The sequence below is a fragment of the Vicugna pacos genome, chromosome 4 (assembly GCF_048564905.1).
Source record: "Vicugna pacos chromosome 4, VicPac4, whole genome shotgun sequence".
Classification (NCBI taxonomy): domain Eukaryota; kingdom Metazoa; phylum Chordata; class Mammalia; order Artiodactyla; family Camelidae; genus Vicugna; species Vicugna pacos.
The window spans coordinates 38,953,672-38,974,584 of record NC_132990.1 but is presented as its reverse complement, the minus strand read 5'-3'; the positions used below and the strand labels follow the sequence as shown (position 1 = coordinate 38,974,584).

The 20,913-nt window shown below is 35.9% G+C and overlaps 1 protein-coding gene across 3 annotated transcripts in view; it reads left to right on the top strand.

The window, feature by feature from the left end:
- The window catches only part of CEMIP2 (cell migration inducing hyaluronidase 2), a 132,649-nt gene that overhangs the window by 93,153 nt on the left and 18,583 nt on the right, over positions 1–20,913 (top strand). For all 3 annotated transcript variants that reach the window (XM_015243683.3, XM_015243681.3, XM_006209366.4), the window contains 11 exons: positions 126–295; positions 1,813–2,022; positions 2,337–2,542; positions 2,684–2,753; positions 5,441–5,569; positions 7,753–7,841; positions 12,208–12,339; positions 13,801–13,836; positions 14,460–14,615; positions 16,898–17,075; positions 19,222–19,437. In XM_015243683.3, coding sequence (XP_015099169.1) covers positions 126–295; positions 1,813–2,022; positions 2,337–2,542; positions 2,684–2,753; positions 5,441–5,569; positions 7,753–7,841; positions 12,208–12,339; positions 13,801–13,836; positions 14,460–14,615; positions 16,898–17,075; positions 19,222–19,437 — 1,592 coding nt within the window. The remainder of the gene's footprint in view (positions 1–125; positions 296–1,812; positions 2,023–2,336; positions 2,543–2,683; positions 2,754–5,440; positions 5,570–7,752; positions 7,842–12,207; positions 12,340–13,800; positions 13,837–14,459; positions 14,616–16,897; positions 17,076–19,221; positions 19,438–20,913) is intronic.

Below are 20,913 nucleotides of genomic sequence, written 5' to 3'. Positions count from 1 at the left end.
GAATGGAAGCAAACAGTAAGTTTTGATAATGTCCTGGAGTTACAGAATAAAGAGAACGTCTTTTTGAGATGAGTTTTATACTTTCTTTTTTCTAATATTCTTTTTCCCTTTCCCTCGTCAACCAGAAACCCCTAAGTTCCTGCACATGGGTGAGATTGTAGACGGTGTAGACATGAGAGCTGAGGTTGGAATTCTTACCCGGAATGTTGTAATCCAAGGAGAAATGGAAGACTCATGCTACGGTGAAAACCAGTGCCAATTCTTTGATTATGATACCTTTGGGGGACATGTCATGGTAGGCAAAAGGATTTAATGAACTCTTTGAAACCCTGGTTGCTAAGTTCACGTTTGAAAAAACTTTCAAATTTAGGAATGAGATCTGTATGGCTATTTAAATCATATTTTATTTCTCTATCCTATAACAGTGAGATTTTAGATAATTAAAAGATAAAGTTGTATCTTCATTTAATTGATTTGGACCCATGGTTAAACCATTTAACAATTATCCCACAAAGAATTAAATCAGTTTACATTGGGAAGAACCAATTATATAAACTAAAAAACCCAGTAATCTTGGTATCATGCATCTCTGAAAGAATCAATTGGGTTTTTAAAATTTTTTTTATTAAAATTATTTTTTGCCTTTTTAAAATTGAAGTATAGTCAGTTTACAATATTGTATTAATTTCTGGTGTACAGCATAGTGATTCAGTTATATACATTATATATGTATATATATATACACCTTTTCATATTTTCGTTATAGCCTGTTACAAGATATTGAATATAGTTCCCTGTGCTATACAGTAGGCCCTTGTTGTTTATGTATTTTATATTTAGTAGTTAGTATCTGCAAATCCCAAACTCGCAATGTATCCGTCCACTCCATACCCCTCTTGCCCTGGTAACCGTAAGTTTGTTGTCTGTGTCTGTGAGTCTGTTTCTGTTTTGTAATTAAGTTCATTTGTGTCATTTTTTTCAGATTCCACATAAAAGTAATATCATATGGAATTTTTCTTTTCATTTCTGGCTTCACTTAGTAAGACAATCTCCATGGTTTTTTTTAAAACATGATATTATGAAAGGGCAGGCAGTAGTAACGTACACATATAAAATATGTTTCTGTAAAAATATTTTTTGAATGCAGATTTTTATTCAGTATTGAGCATTGCTCTATGTACTAATCTATTGGACTCCTGGGCTGCATTTTGGCGACATGTGTCTTAAAGTCACCTTTTGTGCATTGAGTAGGCTATTATTGTTAGCAGCATTTCTGTTACACTGATTTCTGAAATGTTGGTCAGTGTTATTTCTTTGTTTTTAGTAGTAGGATTGAAAATCCAGTGTTTATAAATATTGAGTGCTAAAGTTTTGGATCAAAGAAGCATTTTTAAAAAGAATGAAGTAAACAATGTTATGTGCTAACTAAAACATTGAGGGAGGATTTAGAAATAATCATTTATCAAACTATGGTGGCAATTATAGAAATGAAAGAACAAGATGAGATTGGAAATGACTAAAATGTTTGAACAAATCCAGACATATATACAGAAATCATTTCTGTATCTTTCCTGGTTGCATTTCCTTTTATTCCTAATAGGAGGCAATTTTTATTACTCTTAAAATACTCACTTATGTATAGAAGCATTTGCTAAATTATAAACTGGGGATCCAGCTAAACAGTATGCGAAAGAAAAATGCCTTAGTGCCTAATCTCCTTCAGATATTTTCTATTAAAACAATATTTTTTGCTACTTTGCTTAAGCTACTTTACTTATGTATTAGTGTGATTTTGGTTGTCTTGTCTTATAGGTAAAGAAAAATTTTACTTCAGTCCATCTTTCTCATGTGGAATTGAAACACATGGGTCAGCAGCACCTGGGGCGGTATCCGGTTCATTTTCACCTGTGTGGAGACGTGGATTATAAGGGAGGGTACAGACACGCAACATTCGTGGACGGCCTATCTATTCATCACAGCTTCTCAAGGTGCATCACTGTGCATGGGACAAATGGCTTGCTGGTAAGTAGCCTTATGTTATGTTGATGCATATTATTGAAACAGTTCTCTCTCCTTCATTCTCATGACTTCTTAATTTTATATAAGTAAGGTATTATACCACATGTTTTACTCCATTCTCCTTTTACTGAAAATTGTGCTGTTTTTTTTCTGTTCGCTTAAGAGATCAGTAAACACTGACATTTGACTTGGCCCCATCAGCAAAGATTCAAACTTCTTTTTTGCTTTTGTACTGAGCATGCCTCATGAATAGCAGTTGTCACTTAAACCACAATCAGTCTTGTTACCAATGACATTATACACTTCTATTTCTGCAGATAAAAGACACCATCGGGTTTGACACACTAGGTCATTGTTTCTTTTTGGAAGATGGTATTGAACAGAGAAACACTTTGTTCCACAATCTGGGACTCCTCACCAAACCAGGCACCCTCCTTCCCACTGATAGGAATAACTCCATGTGCACAACCATGCGGGAAAAAGTGTTTGGAAATTACGTCCCTGTGCCTGCCACTGACTGTATGTGAGTAATTGGTGGAGTAAAAAACTCACATGTGATGGTCAAGGCCTGCTGGCTTTTGCAGAAGACATTTTGGGGAGAGGTTTTTAATAGGTGGGATTTTTCCTGACGAATGTTTCAATCACCTTAAAAAATGCCTTTCAGGGCTGTTTCAACTTTCTGGATTGCTCATCCCAACAATAATCTGATTAACAATGCAGCGGCAGGCTCACAGGTAAATGATATTAAAGTGCTTTCAGTTTTTCTGTATTCCTGTTTGTAAGTATTCTGGTTCATATATATGCAGTGTAGTATGTGGTAATCTGACTCCAGCACGACCTTGATTTCTGGTACTGCTTATTTCGTTGAGAGCAAGCTATGGTTGAGATGGTTCTTCTGTTTCTTCTAAATCATTTGTGCCAGTTACTGTTAATGAGTGTAGTAAGACAGATGCCAAGTGGAGGAAAAGAGGTGAGCTAATAAATAGGGGTACCCTGTCATCTTCAGAGTGCTTTTAGTGTATTATGTACAATCTTTCTGGCTCCTTCTAGTTCAGTCATATATTAATGAGCAAAGAAAGCCTTATGGGAATGGATTATTCTGTAGAATATTATGACAATGGTCATTCTGGTCAAAGGGGCACGTCCTTTTGTTGAATGCAAGGATTGTGTAAACTTAAGGATTTCATCTCCTTGGTAAAGCAGCTAAACTCAACTGTGTGCCTTAAATTAACTGTGTGCCTTAATTGTTTCACATACACAGGGATGACTTAGAATAAATGAACTATTTTTGGGTGACAGAAATGACTCCTGGGTTAGCTTGGAGAAACTTGCATTTATAATTGAGTATATTTCAAACTGCTAATCTATAATGTAAAAATGAATCTTTAAGACAATCCTATGGAGTTATATCTGTATTGAAAACAGTAGTACAGAAATGTGAGCTTTGCAGCAAAACCTGTATATTCACATGTATACATTAAAGGCTATTAAAATTTTAAAAAGGGAAGAAACACCTAGCATTGTTTTACAGGATGAAGTAAAAAATTGGTTGATGGGAGTATTTCTTAAAGATAACCAAAAAAACAGGTATCACTAGGTAAGGATGGAATTCACATCTATGATTTTTCTTAAAAACATAAAACATAAAATTCTTATTTGATAGGATAGAGACCTGGACATTTAATCATTCCAGGCTTCTATTCATTTATTTTTCATCAAATATTTGTTGAGCCCATATGGGATTTGTGTTGAGAGTTTCTAATTGGAAGGTGAGATTTTGGGTAAAGATGACCAAGAATTTGATGTGCAGTCTTACTCCAGGATCGTCTTCTGATCTATGTTACATTACAAATGAACAGCCAGAGCAGAGATTCCTTTCAGCTATTTTCAGAAGTCACGGGTTGAAGATCAAAGCAAATTGCAAATAGTCCATGAAAAATATAAGGTGAGGTTGCCAGAAATCCTTACTGGGGCTCATGTGAGAAGAGGAGAAAGCAGGTCACTCTCTTTTCCATCTCATATATGTTCTTCTTCCTTTTCATTGTGTGAGTTCTTTCTTTTTGTCTTTAGAAAAACTGTTCTGGTAAAGCTCATGTTTTGGCAAGGACTTTGCTCCCAAAGTAAATCGAACCCCTTCTTGTACCTTTCCACTGCCTTTTACAAAGCTCCCTTTACCTGTTTTGACACCACAGTGCTGCTACCTCCTTACCCCTCTTTCTTCCATCCCCAATTCCAAATTCCATTGCATCCTGGGAGGGTTCACTCTGCCCTCAGCTTACGGGGCTATGGTATGGAGCCTTCTTCACAGCCTTCTAGCTCTGCTTTGTGCCCAAAAGAGTAGTGCCAAACACATTGTTCAGAGTAGTTTTTTTAAATTAAGACCCATCTGGAAAATTTTATCATGAAACAATGCTAAATATTGCATTCATTTTGGTGTGTAGATATATATGCTTTCCACAATTTGCCTCTCTGTGCTCCTAAAGGACTTTGTTACAACTAATATGGAACTTATTACATATATTATATTTTAGTTCACTCTGTATTTCCCATTAGACTATGAATTCTTTGAGAACAGTCTTATTGTACACCTGGCATATACTGGGCACTAAATAAATGTTGGCTAAATTTGAATCAATACCTTTGGACTGTATATTTGAGTTGTACAACAACCTGTTTAATCAAACAGTGTGAAGTCCTTCACATTAGGCTGGTTTTTAATTAAATTGTAAATTAAAAAATTAGGAATATTTCATTTCAATTTTTATATCTCATTTTGAGTGTCAGAAATGTTCTGGTTAAGGTAAGTTACACTGAAAGTGAACAGGCAGGATTCAGACTGAGACAGCATCCTGATTCATGCATGTGGTGGTTTTTTCTCTTTGGCAAAAACTTGCCTCGGGACAGGAAGGGTATTGGAGTTGTTTGAAAGAAGTCAGTGAGCTCTACATGCTGGTGGATAGTCGTTTAATAGGTATGACTCATCTATTGATCAGGTTTGAAGGTAAACAGAAAAAACCCCGTATTGCTAAAAGGTTGTGCTGTCCTGGTCACATGGAAGGAAGGGAGGCTTGTTTGGTTCTAATTCTGCATAACTTTTTAAAGTAGATACTGATGGGAAAGTTATTTTGAAAGTGAATTTTGGTGTCAGCCAATTATTTGTGTCTTTGGTCCCATCTTACAAGCAAAATTAAAATTTGTTTCTTTTTTTTTAAAGCCTAAGATGCTGCTCTCAGGGTGCTGGATGAGTGCACAATTTTATAGAGTTGATTCTGAACCTGAAACAATGAATAATTAGTATTAAAAAGATTAAACTTGTTTGTGAAGTGCTTAGTTTATGTGAAGGTGTTTCACAGAGTGGTTTTATAAAGAAGGCTTTTACTGATTTTGCCCTTTTTTTCTGATTTTGCCTTTTTAATTATAGGATGCTGGAATATGGTATTTATTCCACAAGGAACCTACAGGGGAATCCAGTGGATTACAGCTCTTAGCGAAACCAGAACTCACTCCATTGGGAATATTTTATAACAATAGGGTCCATTCAAATTTTAAGGTAGGTTCCTAAGTTTTTAACAATCAGTACATATGATTTACAGTGTAAAGGATAGACTACTGTGATTACAACTGAGAAATACCAGTTTTAGGTAGAATGTGTCATCAGAGAAAATAATTCGTGAATGGAAAAGCAGCCTCCTAACACTGCCACGTTCAGAGTGTATAGACAGATTTCTGCTTATACACACAGAGGAATATATGCTAGTGCACACATGCATATGCAGTCTGAATAATTGTAGTATTGGACTTGACCTGTGAGTCCTCATCCTCTTCCTTCCTTCCCCTTACCTTTTTAGAAGTCTTTAATATCATCATTACATGTTTCTAAGAATGTACGCATTAGATAATATGCTTCTAGCAGTTAAAAAGCATATTTTCTCTCTTCTCTCAGTGCTGATAGGATGTCCTTTGGACATTTAATACTAATTATGTAAATGGTGAAATCTAGTTTAAGAATATTTGACCTAATTTAAAATGATACAGGTCAAGTAAACTAAAGGCCATTTAGGAACTCTAATTTCCATGACATTTGGCATTCATTCCTACCTCCCTGGTGATAAATACATCTGGTTCATTTTATGCTTATAAGGCATCTTGATATTTTCACTATACGATTGATTCAGTGCCCAGATTCTTTGATCCACATCAAAATTCAATTAATACTTTCCATTTACAATATTCAGAGGATCCTTTAAAAACCTAAGTGTCATATAATTTGAAGAACTTAGAATCATTTGATGAAGACTTGAAGGAGGGAAAAACTTTATACAGGATTATGGTTTTTGTGAGCTGAATAGTTGATTATGGCTAATAATGATTGAAAGCAACACTTTAAAGTGGAAATTCTTAAAATTTTCTAATTATAAGTGGTATTACAAAAAACACCTTATTCTAATCAATTTTTTAATTGTCATATTCCATGAGGACATGTAGTAATCTACTCTATTAATTTTTAAAATATTAGATCTAAGCAATGAGTGGATGATTATGATTTAATTTTTAAATTAAATCCAGAACAATATCTGTCTGACTGCCTGCTGAGTACCATTTAGATGTCTCAGGGACACATAAATAAATGTGTTCAACGTGAAAATCCTTATCTTCATCCACAGACTCATTTCTGTACCTCTGTTTCAGTGAATGAAGCCTCTAGCCACCTAATTGCCCAAATTAGAAATACATGAACCTTTATTGCTCACCCTTAGACATTTTGTTAATTACTAAATGGTATCAGTTCTACCTAGTAAAGAGTTCCCACTCTATTTTTCCTGTTACTACTGCCACAAGTCTAGGTCATCTTTATTTCTCTTCTGGATTACTGTAGTCATCTCCTATTTTTTCTCTTAGCTCTTCTTTTGTCCCTTTCTAATCCATCATCCATCGTGTAGTTACAGTATTCTTTCTTAAAATGCACTTGACTACATTGCTATTATTCAAAGTCCCTTTGTCTTGACTCTTCAGTGTATCAGCTGTGCATCATCTGGTATTTGCTTCTCTTTGTTCTTCTTTCTTAACTTTCTCCCTCCATACATTTCCTATATGGGATTTTTTTTCCCTCAGATGTGCCATGCTTTCTTTCATCTCTAGACTTTTTGTTCAAATGATTCCCATGAGTACTTTCCTCTGGGTTCTTCAGCTGTTTCCCACCTACTCCCTGCCCTTCATCCCTGACCTGTTCTTTCGTGTGGTTAATTCCTCCCCATCCTTCAAATTTCAGCTTTAGAACATCACTTCTTTTAGGAGACATTCCTTGAATTCTCTCTCTCCCACCTTCACAAAAAGTCTCATCTTGGTGTCTTTCTTATGTGCTGCCAAAGCATCATCTCCTGCCTTTGATATATATTTGTCCTATTGGATTATAATTGTTTATTTGAGTGCGTGTCTTCCTGATGGTTTATGTGTCAGTAATAGCAAAGACCATGGTTTTCTGGTTGATATATAATGCTTAGTGCATACTTTAAGGTGGGCACTAAATAAATGTTTAGTGAATGACCAAATTAATAAAATTATAAAAATATACAGTAAAGTAGCTGTTTTTGCAATACCTTTGTTTTGCTGTTTATACCTCCTCCCTCCTTTTTTGGTAGATGTGATGACCTGAAACTGATTTTCATGAATCATTATATATGTAGTTATAACTTGGGATTCATATTCATTTCAGTCCATTATTATATTTTCCAGGCTGGCTTATTTATTGACAAAGGTGTCAAAACAACCAATGCTAGTGCTGCTGACCCAAGAGAGTACCTCTGTTTGGATAACAGTGCAAGGTAGAACCAGTCCTTTTAAATCATACTCAAACCATATCTTGCCAAAGGAAAATTTTCTGAGTTAAGCCATTGTGCTCTTTTCTCCAGTAACACATTTAAAATGAAGCTTTCAAAGTTTGTAGGAGAGTTTTGTAAAAACATTTATTTTGCTGTTCTAGGTCCTGTGGCTGGGCTATTTTATCTTTTTGAGATGCCAAAGAAACTGCTGCTTTTTCTCTTTTTGACAGTTGTAAATTGATGTTACAATTGTAGAAAGAGAAAGAAAAAGAAGAGAGATATGTTGAAAAAGGGTCTAAATTTGGCCTAAAGTAGAATATGATTCACTGAAAAACAAGTTGAGCTAAGACGTTTTAATATAATCTCTGAAAACCAAGGCATATATAATTTATTGTTAGTGGTCAAAATGGAATGTTGCATTAAATCTATTTCAAAGGGAAAAGTCTCAAACTTGATGACCAAGCTAGTTCTGGGTCGGTTGTTTGTAGTCTCAGATTCACATCATAGCTGGGCTCTATGTTACTCTCCTTTATAACCACAAATGTGGTTGGGATATGGATCAGCATTTCAACAGAGGTTTTTTGTTTTTTGTTTTTGTTTTTAAACATGCTATAAATGAGCCAAAATAAATAAAATGTCTCCAATGGAAACAAAATTTTCTGGAAAAGATGGCAGCTTAAGATCATATTCAGTAGAAACCGTGTGCATGTAATTTCCTATACTTCAAGTTGATTGACCAACTAAAGGATTTGAAAAGGTGCTAGATTTAATAGGTTCCATTGGCAGTAATTTAAGAAAAGAATGCCAAGCGCTGTTGTTTACAAGGGAATCAAGTAAGAACCACACTGTAGGTCGGTGAAGCAGGATCCTTGAGACAGAGTAATAAGACGTGAGGTCAGGAGAAAACTGAGGAAATAAGTTAGTAAAATTACTCATCATTAAAGGTCAAGTTGAGCCTGAAATATTTTAAAGCAATGATTGGATAGCATTTGAGAAGTGGAGAAATTGTGGGCATTGGTTAAATAAAACACAAGGCTCTGGACACCTAATAGCTGACATGGAAAAAGAGGAGATAAACTTAAAATGAAAAAGGAGCATATAGGTAACAACAAATTATGAACCAAGAAGAGAATATTAACTAACAAAACAAAGAAATCTTTGCTAGGAGATTGCTGCTGCTTTTCAAAAGAGTTTAGTATAACTGGTAGAACTAATAATGTGTGCTTTGCTAAGTTAGTACTAACAGAAAAATCTTTAAAACACAACACAATTGACTCTCTTACCTGCCTTAAAAAATTATGTGTGTGTATATGAATGGATAGATAAGAAAATACATTTCAGAATCTACTGATATTTTAATTATACTTGACAATAAAACAATTTATTCATAATGGCTTAAGTTCTTTACTGGGTGTGTGCATGAATTATGATAATGGTAATCTTTGCTCTGCTCTCCATTACTTTTCTTATTAGTTTATAAATGTATACACATTGGTAAGAAATTAGACTCCATTTGGAAGTTGTTAGTGAAAAGAACTGATTATAGAAGGAAAGTAACAAGACATTTGGCAGCTAGTAAAGACATTTAATTTTGTATAAACTAATGTATAAAATATGCTCACATGCATTCATACAGTCCAGACATGAGTAAAAATGATAAAACTCAAACACAAATGAGTAATGAGCCAGCCCATGAATTAAACATCAGGTTCATGGGACCCAGAAGATATTTAGTCTTTTCATCAAAGGGGAAGTTGACTCAATAGTTAATCAGATGAGCCTTTGTGTCTTCAAGATGTGAAATTACAGGAATCCAAAGATGGGATATTTTAGCCCCAGAAAGCTCTCAATTTAAGATTGGGAAATTTCATCTGAAAGAGTAAAAGAACATGAGAACCAACTTTACATTTAAAGCAGAGGACAATTAAGGGAGGATTGGAAAGTGTGCTGAAAACTCATAAATGAAGATGATGGAAAATTAGGACAATTAACTGCATTTCCTACATACCATGTGGAAAAGAGGATGAAAATAAAAGGTATCCACGCAAGTGGTCAACGATTGATTTATATGGATAGGAATTTCAGTAAAAGTGAGACGGCTACAGCAAATATCAGATGTTGCTGTATTGTACTTTTTTTTTTTGGCTTTCTTTTAGAACATTGTGTAGTTTCCTTTCCAGAACTTTTCCATCTGCTTGATATTATGTAACGACTGCAAAGCTGTTTGGCAGCAACTACAATGCCAGAAGAGTGGGTGATGGCTCAGAGTCAGACTTTTTACCTCTTGGGTCAGAGCCATTTAGTGTAAGGGGTCACACTCACAGTCTAAGGGTGGATGTAATGCTTTCCAGGTTGGTCTCCTTACAGTCCGTTCTCTATAATCCTTTCACCAAGTAGCGGTGAGAGCCCAGTGAAAAAGTGAGATCTGGTTCTATCACTTCCCTGATTTCATGTTTCTGATGACTTTGCATTACACTTAATTATTTACCCACCTACTTTACTGAGGTATGACTGAAATGTAAGAAGCTGTGTGTGTGTGATGTATAGAACACGGTAAGTTTGGAGATTAAGTACACACCCATGAAACCATCAAGACCATAGGCATATCCATCACCTTCCAAAGTTTCCTTCTACCTCCTTTATGGTCATCATTTAAAAAAATTGTTTTTTAATTTAATTTTATTTGTAGTAAGAACACTTACCATAAGATCTACTCTCTTAGCAAGTTTTAAGTACCCAATACAGTATTTTTAGCTATAGGTACTATGCTGTAGAGGAGATCTCTAGAATTTATTTATCTTATATATAACTAAAGCTTTGGTACCCTTTGACTATCACCTTCCCATTTCCTCCTCCCTCCAGCCCCTGCAACCACCATTCTTCTTTTCCCATTGCATTTAGGATAAAGACCCACATCCTCACCTAGCACTTGCCCTCCTCTCTGTCCTCTTCCTCTTGCTTCTTACCAGCCAACCTGCTTTCTGTCCCTTGAACACACCGAGCTCACTTGTGCCTAAGCACCTTGCACGTGCTGTTTTCCACGTGCAGCTGCTTCTCCCATCGTACATACTTGGTGAGCATCTACTATGAGCCAGCAAATTTCATAGTAGCATTTGTACAAATGATATTTCATGATCATATGACTGAAAATCTCAACCTGCTGAATTGGTTTCTGTATAGCTGTCTACTCTCTGCCCCCTCACCCAGCTTTGTAAGATTAAGATGGAAATGATCTTTTTTTTTTAAATTAGGTGGCCTTATAGAATTATTTGAGTTGTTATAGTTAAGAGTTTTTGACATCGATTTTTGTGGCCTTTCCATTAAGATCTTTGTAAGTGTTTTAGAAGGAAGTGAGAGAAAAAGTAAAGTTCAGTCTTTATAGTTAATAAGTCAATTAACTACAACCTATTTTTTTAAAAAGTGCTGATACTAATTTTTATTGAAGTATAGTTGATTTACAATATTATGTTAATTTTGGGTATACAACACAGTGATTTAATATTTTTATATTGTACTCCATTTAAAATTATTATAAAATAATGGCTATATTTCCCTGTGCTGAACAATATATCCTTGTTGCTTGTTTATTTCATACATAGTAGTTTGTATCTGTTAATCCCACACCCCATCTTACCCCTCCCCCTTCCTCTCCTCACTAGTTTGTTCTCTATACCTGTGTGTCTCTTTCTATTTTGTTATATTCATTTGTTTGTTCTGTTTTTTAGATTTTTAGATTCCACATATAAATGATAACATACAGTTTTTGTCTTTCTCTGTCAGTGAGATGTTCACTAACCATAATACCCCCTAGGTCCATCCAGTTGCAGATAGCTGAATTTCACTTTTTTTTATGGCTGAATAACATTCCATAAATATAGTCTATTTTAAATTTAGGTATTTTAAAGATATTGAACCCAGTTTTATCTCTATATCTAAAACATTTTACCAGCACACGACTCAAATAATACTCTGGTTCAGATATATGTATGTTGAAATATATGATTAATTTGTTTAATAAGTTTATATTAATGTCATGTAGCTTAAGAATTTGTGAAAACATGCCATATTTCCTGATCTGAGGTCTTTGTTTATTTTTGAAATGGTTTCAGTGTTCAGAATGTTTTGCAGTGTCCATTCTGTAAGTTGATTTTTAAAAAAACTATGAAATATGAAAGCAGTTCTTTGGAAACTTATAATTTTTTTCAATATTTAAAATATAAGTAAGTTCTATCTTAAGATTTGTTTATGTTTTGTTTTAGTCAAATTTAAGTCCTGCTTTTTGAAACTTAAGCTTACAATCGTAAATAGCTGATTTCCATTGCCTTTTCATTACTTTTAAAAAATGTCCTTTTTTCCCCCTAATTCCAAGGTTTCGGCCTCATCAGGATGCAGACCCTGAAAAACCACGTGTTGCTGCTTTAATTGACAGGCTTATTGCTTTTAAAAATAATGACCACGGAGCTTGGGTCAGAGGGGGAGACATTGTCGTTCAGAATTCAGCGTGGGTATTCTCTATGAAGTTATTATCTGATGACACTGATGTATTTATTTTTAAGGCTATTTTTAAAAACCCAGTAGACTGAAAGTACCATGGTGGTTTCTGGAATCATAGTATCATTACTAATAGACAGGACAGGCTCTGAGGAAGTATGCTAGTGTTAACTGACTGCAAATGTTTGGAATTGTCTCATTCTGCTGCTTTTATTGGAACTGAACTTGTCTGGTGACATGAGAGCTTTTTGATGAGATTGAACAGAAACTGGGAATTCAACTTTATGTAACAAACATGGTCTATGTCAGAGAGCTAAATAAAGATTTTGAAACTACCTAGATTTTTTTCCTTCTTCTTGGAAACTCAGAGTTTCCTGATGCCCTTCTTTCACCGCCATTCAAAACAAAAGTTGTGAATTCCACCTTAATAAGTCTGTTGACTTATGTCTTAACATGGACTTGAAGCAGTAAGCATCTCACTTCTTTTCCATTTGTATAATTTTAGGAGAAGTCTGATATATCTTGAGCTAATATTTGATGTTTAAGAGTATAGAAAAACATTGTTTTTTCCTGGCTGGCACTGACATTAGCTTCTTGGCATTTTTACCATCATCTCTGACTTTTCTTGTGCAAAAAAATGGATATTGTATAAAATCTATAGAAATGGCTTGGGTATTAATGTTGAAAAGTTTTGAAGAAGATACCATGATCTAATTGTTGTTAAAAATAGCTGTTCCTTGGTTTTTGTGGGGGATTGGTTCCAGGACCCACCATGGGTACCAAAATCCTGATGCTCAAGTTCCTTATGTAAAATGATGTATTATTTGCATGTAACCTACACACTTCCTCCTGTGTACTTTAAATCATCTCTATATTACTTATAGTACGTAAGACAATGTAAATACTATACAAATAGTTGTAAATACATTGTAAATGCTGTGTATATAGTTGAGAGCACTGGAAAAATTTAAGTTTGGCTTTTTGGAACTTTCTGGAATTTTTTTCTGAATATTTTTGATTTGCAGTTGGTTGAATCTGTAGATGCCAAGCCCACAGATATGGGGGCCAGCTATAATGATAAAAATTATAATTACAGCTAATACCTTATATGCTGCTTACTCCCTGACAGCGTTCTAAATGGTTGAAACTAATTAGTATTTTAATGCTTTCAAGTATTCTATGAGAAAGCTTATATTATTATTTCAATTTATAGGTAAGAAAATTAAGGGACAGACAGGTTGAGTAACTTGCCCAAGTTCACACAGCCAGTAATTGGCAAAACCAAGGTTCAAATCAGGTGCCTTTACTGAGGAGCCTTGTGCTTTTTAGTTATTAGAAAGTGAAACTTGTTTTGTGGCCTTGGAGAGTAACACTGGCAATTCCTGGATTTTATGACAATTAAATATTGAGAGAATTACCTCTTATTACATGATGTGATAAATTGTTTCCTAATTATCTTTTTCTTTTATAGATTTGCAGATAATGGAATAGGACTGACCTTTGCCAGGTTTGTAATTACTTTAAAAATACTTACCTGATTTTTTTAAAACTGTAAGGTAAAAAACCCTTGTTTTTTTGTTTGTTTGTTTGTTTGTTTGTTTTGTTTGTTTTTTTGATAACCCACGGGAACGTTGTATCATTTATTAGCATTAAAAAAATAAGCTCTCACTTCCTGGTGCCACTAGAGGGCCAAAAATACATTTTTACTGAATTCATACCGAAGTAGTAGGTTAATCTACCTGAAATTACATAGAAGGGTAGGTTCATTATATTTTTTGCTTAGGAGAAAACACTTGAGCTTTAGATTAAAGATCTTAAAAAGTAGGCGAATAAAGAGGAAGGAAGTAAAACCTGGGAGCAGATTAAACATTTTCTTTCTTAGAAGCTGTTCTGATTTCACAATGTTCTTTAAGAACTGAGCTTTTTATATAGTATCTTTATCTCCAGATAATAATACTAAGTATGTTCATAATTTAGAAGCATTTTTTGATGACTTACTAATATGTATTAGAAAAAGCTACCAGCTACTCTGAAAATTTTAAACTCTTTAAAGTTATAGCTTGCCTTCATTTGAAGGTCAATTTTAATTTCCTAGAGATGAGTGGTTAATGATTATTCTCATTTTAACAGTGATGGAAGCTTCCCAAGTGATGAGGGTTCCAGCCAAGAGGTATCTGAATCTCTCTTTGTTGGGGAGAGCAGGAATTACGGCTTTCAAGGTGGTCAAAACAAGTATGTAGGCACTGGAGGAATAGACCAGAAGCCTCGAACGTTACCCAGGAACAGGTAAGCGTTGCTTCATCAGAGGAGTGTTAGATTTAACAACAGATGAAAGCCTAACCCTTACAGAAGGTTCTGTGATGACCCTTCATGGGTTGGTTCCCACCATGACGCTTTCCCCACCTTATTATTATTAAAGTGGTTATTATTACTGTTACTATTGTGTATATTTGCTGGAATTCTGGAGCATTAGCTATTAAATACTTTATAGATTTCATTATCAATTTTATAATGAAGGAACCTATCTTGTTTCTTTGTTTTTCTGTTTTTCTTTCCTTGTATAAGACCTTATATAAGCTGGTAATCTTTTTTTTTTTTCTTTCTTTCTTGAGCCATAGAAAGTTGCCAAACCATAAACTGCGGACATTGGTTTGGTTTTCCCTCAATATGTGATGTTAGTTTTCAGAAATAGCCACTGGAAAAAGGAAATTGCCTATTGAAAAAAGTCCTAGAAAATGAGTTGATAGATGCCAAAGCTGACTCAAAACCTAACCACAGCTGTATAATTAATGATGTTTCAGAAGTTGAAGGGGTACGGGGGTAGACTTTTGGCATGTTTTCTGTCAAAATAATCACAGACTCATTAAAATAGTACTTAGCACTGGAAAGATTCTTCAGAGCTTTTAGGGAACTATTACCTAATCTATACCTCAGTTTTGAGACACAGTTTGGAGTTGTTCTCATTTTACTTGTAAGAAAACCAGGTAGAGAAGAACTAGTGTTCTAAAAGCCTTACATCAGAGCTGATGTCAGAGTTCATCAAGCATCAGTTTCCTTAAAGCTCTACACTGTGTCTGGATATTGGGCTAGGACAGGTCACGGGGGGTGGTCAAACAGACTGCTGGCTTTGGGGGACAGATGGTGAGGGTTGGCAGAAGGGCTTAACTAGCTTCTCTCAAAGGGCAACCAATGCTTTGCTCCTCTCCCCTGTGCTTGTTGTTGGGAAATATTGAACATCATTACTGTGTGCTACACTATGTGTAGAACTCCTGTTAGTCAGTTCCTAGGAAAAGAACTTCATAGACTTTTAATAGCTAACATTTATTAAATGCTTTTGATGTATTGGGCCCAGTTCTAAATACTTTACTATTTTCTTTTTCTAAATACTTTACTGTTTAGTTAATCCTTGCAAAGCCCAGTGAGGTAGGTACTGTCATCATCCTGCTTTCTAAATGAGTAACTTACTAAAAGTAGCTAAGATGGGACTCAAACCCTGTTAGTTTGGCTTCAGTGCTCTGCTGTTTACAATTAGGCTATAGCTGCCTCTTCCAATATGTAGATTAAGGAAACAAAATTGTATTAGTTGGGATATGGATTGCAGCATAATGGTGGCCAATTGAATACCATTGTTTTTATTTTACACTGGCCTCCAGATTTATTTCAAAATGCTTATTGCTTTTTTGCTAAGGAGGATTTTCCAAAATGAAGATTCCTCATTGGTTAATGGATTCAGTTTTTATTCTACTGTATCTTTACAACCTTCTATGGGAGAGGACCATTTGGGGATATATCCTTAGAAATAAGTCAAGCCATAGATTTTTAACCGGGCTGTTTGATTTTATTGTCAACATACATGCTTTTATTGTACAACACTGCCAAGTTGTAAACTGATTAGTTGCTGTAGAAATCCTCTACAGTGCCATTAAAGAACTTAATAAGGGAGAAATCTTAAGAGATCCAGAGTGTTACAGGTTTTGTACATTAATTATAGTTAATGATATATGATTAGTAGGTTAAGGAGTTTGTGTTTGAACAGAAAGGAGGAAAATGAATAAAATGGATTTCTCATCCTAGCCATCTACTTTGACATAGTAAGTCTTGAGGATTTACACTTTTATACTTTTAAGTTTATCATTTCTCCTTATTACTATCATTCAGTGGCACAGGGAGAGTCTTTTGTTCTCATGCTAGAGATTTTGAAACCAAAACTATAGTATTTGAGTTACCAAATGAAAGATCTTAACTGGGTTGATTCAAGGAAGCAAAAGTCACCTCTTCACAGAGGCCTCCATTCTGTTCAAAATGACATCTCTCTCCTACCTGGTCCATTGTATTACTATGTCTTTAACTTCTCCAAGCACTTATTATCTGAAATGGTTCATTGTTATCCTGTTTGCCTTTCTCACTGCAGTATATATTTCATTTGATTGGAGATCTTGCTTGGTTACCACTATATCCTAGAATTGTGCATGTGGGATATTCAACATATTTATAAAACAACTGTGTAAGTGAAGTGCTGTTAAATGTATGGGCCCATGTGCATTAAATAAAGTCTTATATTTCAACAGGACATTTCCAATTAGAGGTTTTCAGATTTATGATGGACCCATTCACCTCACCAGGTGCACTTTCAAAAAATTTGTGCCAACTCCAGATAGGTATACCAGTGCTGTTGGCTTCCTCATGAAAAATTCCTGGCAGATAACCCCCAGGAACAACATCTCCCTCGTGAAGTTTGGTCCACATGTAAGTATGTTCACGTGGTTCCCACGCAGTGACTATGGTGTGACTATGGTGGAAAGAGGAGGGATGACACATTTCTAAAGACAGAAACACAAACAAAGGATTCGTACTGAGTTTTTATGACTGGGAGGTGAAATCTATGCAAGAGAAAACTCCTAATTCCGCATACTCTGTCCCACTGAGTTCAAGGTGAGAACTGAAGTCCCATGTGACCTGGCGTATTTTTGATATTCCAGTGATATCTTCAAAGGGAAAATGGCTTCAAGTGATGACAGAGGGATGGGAAGTAAGAAATTTTGTAGGAATCGGGACATATAATTTTGGGAAATTCTATATAACAATCCATGAAGAGATTTGGGTTCTGCCTGATATTTTACTTGTCTGGGGCCTATTCTTCTGGGGAACTAGAGGATAAAAAATTGCTAAAGAAGAATACTGAGGTGGTACGAAACAAACTGGGTTATTTCTGATATAAACTGTTGGAAGGTTTTTATGAAGATTGCGAAGACGACTTAGAAATAATTGTTTACAATGCAGTAGCCCACAGAAACGGTTTTCTTAGTAGTTTCCTCAGTACTACCCCTTTACCATTAACGCACAAGACAATCTGGGTATATACCCCCAGCCTCCCGCATCTTGCCACTTCTAGGATGACAGTAGCATAGAGATTACGTCTCACACGGTCTTGCTTTCTGCTCCCACAGGCAGTCACGACTGGAAAGTGGCTGATAGGTCTCTCATCCATGACCACAGACAAACTCTGTGGTTGCCAGTTTAAAATAGAACTTGGGATAATTTGCCAATCTCTATCTAGTTTTCTTGAGTAGCTGAGGCATGGAACAGGTGTGCAGGTGCTCCAGAGAAAGAGGAAGAGCTACATGAGTGGCTAGGGCCCCACATAAACAAATAGGGCTTGTCTTGGATTACCTCTTCAGTATAGAGGTTGGCTGTTCGCTTACTGCCCTACCCACGCATAGAGTCTAGTGACCACTGACGTGGTACTACTGAAAAAACAGTTTTTAGATGTTGCATTTCTTGCAAAGCTCTAGAGTTCTAACAATCTAAGAGAATCCATGCTAGTCATGCAAGTCTAGTGTTTCATCAGCCTGGAATTCTCTAAGGTGGCAATGTCTGGAACCATTCTTAGAGGGAATGGTCTGCCAAATTTGTTCGGCCTAAAAAGGTGGAATATATACCCTAGACTTTTCTTAGATTTAATCATAGGAGGTATAAGGAAAAACAGAAGAGCCTAGAACAAAGAACTCAGAGCCACTTGTCCCACACATCGCTGATTTTCCATTGAGTTACTTATCATTTAGATGTTCACTTGATTGTAAAACTCCCCAGGACAGTGAGTACATTTTAGAGATGTACCTGCATGGCTTGAATAACATTAGTAATTTACAAAAGAAGCAGCTAATAGACGATGAAGCATGGCACCTGCAGATTGCTTTGCAGCTGTGTACTATGTGGTCGATAAAAGCATTGAACTAATGTTACCTGACGTGAAAATTACTGAGCTGGGCTTGGTCTGTGTTGAGGAGAGAGAAAATAACACAGACTTTTCAACAGGTTCTAGTGAGTTCAGTGGTCTCCCAGCCATACCAACGCAGCACTTAGACTGTGTTCCACTTTGGAACTGTACTTTTTTGGTGGGAGACATAATCAGCAAGTAACTAAAGCATTTGATGTGAAATAAAATGATTAGTTCAGGAGAGAGAACTTTTAATAGATCTTTATATAACTGAGGTATATAATTTGCATAGAGGGAAATGCAGAGATCTTAAGTGTAAAGTTTGTATGTTTTAACAGGTATGTGTGACTACATAGTTCCTCTTCTCACAACTGTTCTAGTTTCTCTTACCAGTTTTGTCTGGGAAACAAATAATTGTTTTTAAGTTGAAAAGGGAAAACACCAAAGATGAAGTTGAACACTTGATGTTTGAACTTTACAAGGCTTTGGGAATTTTTTTCCCCATGCATGTCATAATTAATCAAAAACTTTGGTTGGTGACTATGAACGGTGACTCAGAACTGCTTTAGTGTTAAAGAAATTGTGATGGCTATGAAGTTGGGTCCTTGCAGGGGATGCTGGCTAAAATGGCAGGAGTCCTCATTGTGTGATGTCCTTGTTTTTTACTGCTGTCAGGTCTTTCTCAATGTCTTCTTTGGAAAGCCTGGCCCCTGGTTTGAAGATTGTGAGCTGGATGGTGACAAGAACTCCATATTCCACGACATTGATGGCTCTGTGACAGGATACAAGGATGCTTATGTGGGAAGAATTGACAACTACCTGATCCGCCACCCAAGCTGTGTAAATGTTACCAAGTGGAATGCAGTCGTGTGCAGTGGGAACTATGCCCAGGTAGACAGAACACTTTGTGATGCCTGATTCCCTTCCAGCTCCGGACAGCACTGCTTCTGGGAGGAGTGCTCTTCATTTCTTCCAGATGATTGATACTTTACACAGCATGATTTTTTTTAAGGAAAAAAAAGAAAGAAGGGTAAAATTTTTAGGAATCATAGACTCATAGAATATTATTTAAAGTTCCCATACTCCAAGTCATTTTAAAGGGGAAAAGTGAGCCAAAGAGAAGATGATTTGCCCTTGGTGAAATGTGGCTGGGATATAGTTGGGGTGAGAACCCATATTTCCTGAAACTTAGGACAGATTTTCTTGCCATGTTACAGCGGTACCTCCTGAGAGGGCATCTCATTCTTTGCTTTCAGGATTATTATCTCTATTTTATCTCTAAATTAGGGAATCTGACTTGTGAGGCAGAATATCAATAGGTCACATGGAAAGTGAGATGTTCTCAGAAACAGAGCTGGGAATTGGAAATGAGTGGGCAAAGAAGGAATCCAAGGAAATTCTTCAAATTAAGTATGGTATAATATCTATGAAAATATGAAGGGGATGATATAGACTGGGAAATACTTCTTTGAAGACATTAAGCTAGTGTACGCTTATTAACTGGATGCCCAGTATAAGCAGATGGACTAATTTGGGAGGTAGTATGTTAAGAGCACAGACACTCAAGCCAGACTTCATGGGTTTGAATCCTGGCTTTGTTATTTCCTTAAATATGAGCTGGGTAAGTTAATTAACTACTATGTGCCTGTGAGCAACGAGGATAATATTAGATCCTCTCGTAAGTGGCTGTTGTGAAGATAGAATACATGAGTATTTGTAAAATGTTTTCTTTTACCCATGGCCTGGCACATAGTGAAGTGCTTGCCGCCATTTGTATTATTTGAGGAGCAAGGCTCTGAGTTGCAAAGATGATTTTAATAGTGATATTTGGATGGCTGGAAGAGTGCAGAACAGAGGTACCAGTTGCCCAGAATTTTGAAGAGAACGGAACTTTATTTCTGTATTTTAGCTGATTAAATGGTAGTATTTAATAACAGATGTCAAGGGAGCTAAAAGAGTAAAGGAAAAGGGTAATTGGAACATGGAGAGGAGAATTAGGGAAGAGCAAAGTATCTTCCAGGAGGTGTTGGGCTCTGATAGTCTCAAAGGCAGGAAGGAAGCCTCCCTTGATGTGCCGCTAAGTGCTCTTATTTGCAGGGTATGTTCTTCCTGGGGGAGGACCAGTTCTGTGATGTAGCCCCTTTGCTGAGCTTTGGCTACTTTGCCTGCTAAGGGTGCATTCAGGGCTCTTGCTTTTCAACTTCTTGAGCCCCCTGAGCTGTATGTGAATTTCTATCATCTAAGCCTTCTATAGTGGGAGCTTCTTGGAGCAGAATTCTTTATTATTCTTCAGACTTTGAATCATGACTGTTAAAGAATGCTGTAGTTCTTAAATTAAAAAAAGAAACCCTTTAAAAAGAGTCACAT